The following is a 5,037-nucleotide window of genomic DNA, read 5'->3' on the forward strand; positions in this document are numbered from 1 at the left end:
CCCCGTTCAGTCTCAGCAGGGGCGCTGCTGTAGCACGTTCGAACTGTGTAAGTGGACTAGAACGTCACCAACAAAACATCCAGCAGCATAAACTGGTTTTGAAAAGGCCCTTTGGATAAAAGCGCCGAGTGCCGTCCTCGGTCAGCCTCCCGCCCCCTCCTGCTCCTGCGGACCAATCGTGGCTCCCGCTGCCGTCACGTGGCCCGTGACGCAGTTCTTCCTCAGCTCCGCCATCTTTGCTAGCTCGCCGCGTGTTGCTGCTGCTGCTATTGGTCCGGAGCGGTGAAGCTACAAGAGGAGAAGAGCTCGACCGCCCGCTTCGCCTTTGCCGGTAAAGGGGAATGGGGATGCAGTGCTGAAGGCCTGGTTGGGAAACGACGGCGCTCCGTTATTGCGGTTATCTCCAGGTGGTTAGTGGCTGGATTACCCAGCGCTGCTGTTAGTTACTCACGCCGTCCATGATAGCGCCGCGAGATGTTCGGGGCTCCGCGCCCTTACTCTCTGGTTTAGACAATAATTAGCACTGTCAGAAGGAACACTGCATCGTCATATTGGGCTAAAGTGCCCAAGAGTGGGACTTCCACGCTGCCGTGCTGCGCCACACCGTTCTGTGCTCCCCCCACGCTGACACCCTGTGCTTGCTGTCCGCCCCTTGTGTGTCCGGACGTGCCCCATGGCTAACTCCGGGCTGCCCATGCCAGCACCCAGATTTGCCCCACTTAGTAAGACGCCCTTGTTCGCTGGTCATCACGCACAGGACGGTTGTTGTCCAGGCTGGCTGCACTTGGCGTGGCCGAGGCCTGTGATGTCTCTGTGGGGTGCTACACGAAGGCAGCTCCATGTGCTTCGAACGGGCGATCCGTCCCGTAGTGTTGTACATGACATCGTCCACTAGCAAGGAGCTGGGAGCCAGTGGTGGATAGGTCATCGGCTGTAGCAGCCAGAGCCCTTGTGGACTTTGTGTGGCCACTTGTCTGACAGACAATCAATTGGGGTCCAGTCCACCTTTACTAGTATTAAAGTAGGATTTGTTTAGTGCCATATTCGTGACGCAATAGTTCGTGTGCAGTGAGAGTTTACAAGTGATGTTTACCATTCTCCTGTTTTAGGTGAACATGAATCAAGAGAAACTTGCCAAACTTCAAGCCCAGGTCCGGATAGGTGGTAAGGTACGTCAGCTTTCTATGCCCCCATTTGAAGATACAAACTATTTGAAGATACTACTATGCATTTCTAAAACTAATAACTGTTCAAAGGCATGTGACAGAATATCTCATTCATGAGTAAATTTTGTAAAATTAGTTAACAATGTTGCTTTGGTCCATATAACCCAGATGTTACCCATCTGGATAATGTGTTTGGTTGGGTAAATGTAGACTGTCTGGTTTGGCTGTGTTAATCCCTGCCTGTGATTGAGGAGAAGCCCCTCAATATATTTTGCTTCAGACGCTTGATGTGGAAAAACAGCTGCTGACAGGCAGGCAGCCCAAAGGACATTTCCCTACATCAGCACTCCTTTTATGGAGAGAGCGTTGACACAGTCAGTGACGCTTGCGAGACACAGATTGCAGTCGCCACGAGGTGCAGAAGGTTCCTGTCTCTGCATTGTCACCATGCGTCCAGTTAGCTGCCCTTCAGATGGAGCACTCTTGACCATTACAGTAGAAGTGTCAGGACCCCATGGGTGACAGCAGATGTAGTGATTTCTGGCTCCCTCTGGGTGGCACTGTCTTTTTTTCTTGGTACCTTGCTTTGGTCTGTGACATTGACTGTTTCCAGCAGCCTGGTGGCGAATGAGCTCCAAGCAGTTCTGTGTTTGACTTCTACGTGTGTTTTGGTTCTTAGGGGACAGCACGTAGAAAGAAGAAGGTTGTACACAGAACAGCGACCGCAGATGACAAAAAGCTTCAGAGTTCCCTAAAGAAACTGGCCGTGAACAACATAGCTGGCATTGAGGAGGTTAGTGAACGCCCTCACTATGTCACTTCCTGTTTGCATTTTCCTGTGAGGTTTAATAAAGGGGAACGGGGATGATCAGCATCAGAGTGCTGGGGGCGGCATGGTGGTGCAGTGGTTAGCACTGTTGCCTCACACCTCTGGGACCCGGGTTTGAGTCTCTGCCTGGGTTACATGTGTGCGGAGTTTGCATGTTCTCCCCATGTCGTCGTGGGGTACTCCGGTTTCCCCCCACAGTCCAAAAACATGCTGAGGCTAATTGGAGTTGCTAAATTGCCCATAGGAGTGCGTGTGTGAGTGAATGGTGTGTGAGTGAATGGTGTGTGAGTGAATGGTGTGTGAGTGAATGGTGTGTGTGTGTGTGTGTGCCCTGCCATGGGCTGGCCCCCCATCCTGGGTTGTTCCCTGCCTCGTGCCCATTGCTTCCGGGATAGGCTCCAGACCCCCCGCGACCCAGTAGGATAAGCAGTTTGGAAAATGGATGAATGGATGGGATGATCAGCATCAGAGTGCTGATATTGGAGAGCGTCTTTCCAACTTGGTTTTGTCTGGTCCAGGTGAACATGATCAAGGATGATGGGACGGTTATCCACTTCAACAACCCCAAGGTGCAGGCCTCGCTGTCAGCCAACACCTTCGCTGTCACCGGCCACGCCGAGACCAAGCAGCTGACTGACATGCTGCCTGGGATCCTCAGCCAGCTGGGCTCCGACAGCCTGACCAGCCTGCGGAAGCTTGCAGAGCAGTTCCCCCGGCAAGGTGGGGGGTCTGCCGGTGTCACGCGGGTGCTTGGAGCCTGGCCTTCCCATTCATAATCTCACCCAGATCCACTTGCAAATGGAATTCGGGTTTGTTTAGGAAATGGTCTTGTTCAGTGCCATAGAAGTGAGGGAAGCTTGGGGTTGAGAGCTATGCTCAAGGGTCCAGTAGAATACAATAGTTTCTCTTGCTAGGGGATTCGACCACTTTCTGGAGACCTTCTGAGCTCCCTGTTTCAGTAGCATGGAAATGTGGATCATCCCGGACCAGAAGGATATAATGTGTGCATAAAGAGTGTTCTGACTATTTTAATGTGGCCACAAATTTAATATATGTCTGCAGTGTATATTCCTCATGAGCAGAAATGCTGTCTCTACTAATGACTAGATCTGAGGCTCAGATCTAAGCTCTTTGTTTCTTTGCAGTTCTTGAGAACAAAGCTCCCAAATCAGAGGACATCGAGGAGGAGGATGATGATGTACCAGGTACATTCGGACCTTTTTTTGTTCCAACATATTCCTGGTCCTTGTTTATGTAAGAATCCTGTAAGTCTTTGTTCCCTTCTGTACAGTTAGCTTTGACGAAACATTGTTTATTTCCAGAAATGGCAGTATGAGGTACTTTACAGAGTGCCATCACATCATGATGTGGAGCGTGAGCGTTCTGCTAATTCCGGGTGTTTCTCTGTGTAATGCCCTTCATCCATCCTGCAGATCTTGTTGAAAACTTTGATGAGGCATCAAAGAACGAGGCGAACTGAATTTTCCCCGGAGACGAGGGCGTATCTCCGCTTCTGGGGGGTACTGCAGTCAAGATCTCTGTCCGGTGTTTTAACTAGAGGAAACCTGACAGCTCTTCATGAGAACCATCATCCAAGAGACCCGTTTTGTATTTTTTAACAGGTTGCCTGTGCAGGCATCTTCCGGAAAGGATGATTTGGGCACTTGGACCTTTTGGTTAAAAACGTTCCTTAAATAGCTGGCCCTGTCTATGGTGCAGTGGTGAGAGAAAATGCGAGTCTTATTTAAGTTCTTTTCTTCCCCTTTTTTTCTGTCTAAATCACAAAATAAAATGGATTGATTAACCTTTTGACACGGTGCTGTTTTTACTTTGCTCACTATAAAATAATTTTTTTTCCCAGAGGGATTTCAGTAGTTTCTTGGGTAAACACTTTAAAGTTGTTTTTCTACCCTATAAAGTTTGAAACGTATGGTTTTGTATGTGCAATGATAAATAAAGCATCACCCTTAACAAAAGAGGAAAGGGTTAGTGCTTGAATGCAGTGTTTCCAGTGAATGCAGTCTGGAATGGATTGGGAACAACAGTGGAACTGCATATATGGGCAGTATGTGATGTGTGGCGTGTGGATGGGGACTGTGTATGACAGCTCAGCTTGCTGGTAGGACGAGGAGTCCAGCACAGGACAGGGCTGCACCCTGGTTGGGATGCCAGTCCATTACCAGACACACACACCCATGGGATCACGCGCTATAGACGCACATTCGGCTGACTGCACAGTTTTGTACTGCAGAAGGAAGAAGGTTTAACGTGAATTCCTGAAGTGGAGAACCCCAACCGTGGATGGGTGACGCTGCTCATTGAGCCACCTAAAGTGGGCTTCGAGGATTTTCTTTCATTTCATTTGATCTATTACGTTTATTTGCTTGTCGTTTTTCTTTTTTCAACAAGGTAATGCTACTGTACAATAGACCACATGACCAATTAACCCGTGTAATAATTATTTATCATTACTATCATCCCACCGTTATTTGTTGCTCTTTCCTATATTTTTATCTTGCCATGTGTGACTGTACTATTACACCAGTGTATTGTTGCTGCTAGAAACAATTTCCTGGAGGAACCTTCCAGAGGAATCGATCAATCTATGTCTGTCTGTCTGCCATCTTCAGTCAAATGATATTTCATGATCAGTTTATTGTATCCAGATTTACGGATGTTACACCCAAGTATATAGATGAATATTTTGAGAAATTACGAGGTTAATTGTCTTTGTTAAGGGTACAGCAGCCTCCCCGGCTCTCATTACCCTTCACTGCATTAACGTCCTGCTGGTATTTCTAGTATGACTTGTGTACTTGTGTATCCCAATATTGAGCTACTTTTGATTGTTCTATTGGATCATAGATTTAACTGATGCGGTGTACTTACATTTTCTCCAGTCAAGGGGGCGCTGTCTGCTCTGCCGTCTAATCTGCGCGCTAATTAATCTGCGAGGCTGGAGAAAACGCGAAAGCGAGGAGGTTACGAAATTGCCGCCATTTTGGCTCAAGATTGGGTGGCGCGCGACTCTTCAGCCGCTAC

The 5,037-nt window shown here is 48.4% G+C and overlaps 1 protein-coding gene across 1 annotated transcript; it reads left to right on the forward strand.

The window, feature by feature from the left end:
- The first annotated feature begins 179 nt into the window (after nucleotides 1-179).
- btf3l4 (basic transcription factor 3-like 4) lies at nucleotides 180-3,804 on the forward strand. The gene is made up of 6 exons (XM_048989769.1): nucleotides 180-331; nucleotides 1,110-1,169; nucleotides 1,846-1,959; nucleotides 2,514-2,715; nucleotides 3,141-3,200; nucleotides 3,429-3,804. The coding sequence occupies exons 2-6, from the start codon at nucleotides 1,116-1,118 to the stop codon at nucleotides 3,473-3,475; spliced, it is 477 nt and encodes a 158-aa protein (XP_048845726.1). The 5' UTR covers nucleotides 180-331; nucleotides 1,110-1,115; the 3' UTR covers nucleotides 3,476-3,804.
- The last annotated feature ends 1,233 nt before the right edge of the window (nucleotides 3,805-5,037 follow it).

This window comes from Brienomyrus brachyistius, chromosome 21, assembly GCF_023856365.1.
Source record: "Brienomyrus brachyistius isolate T26 chromosome 21, BBRACH_0.4, whole genome shotgun sequence".
In the NCBI taxonomy this organism is placed as follows: Eukaryota; Metazoa; Chordata; class Actinopteri; order Osteoglossiformes; family Mormyridae; genus Brienomyrus; species Brienomyrus brachyistius.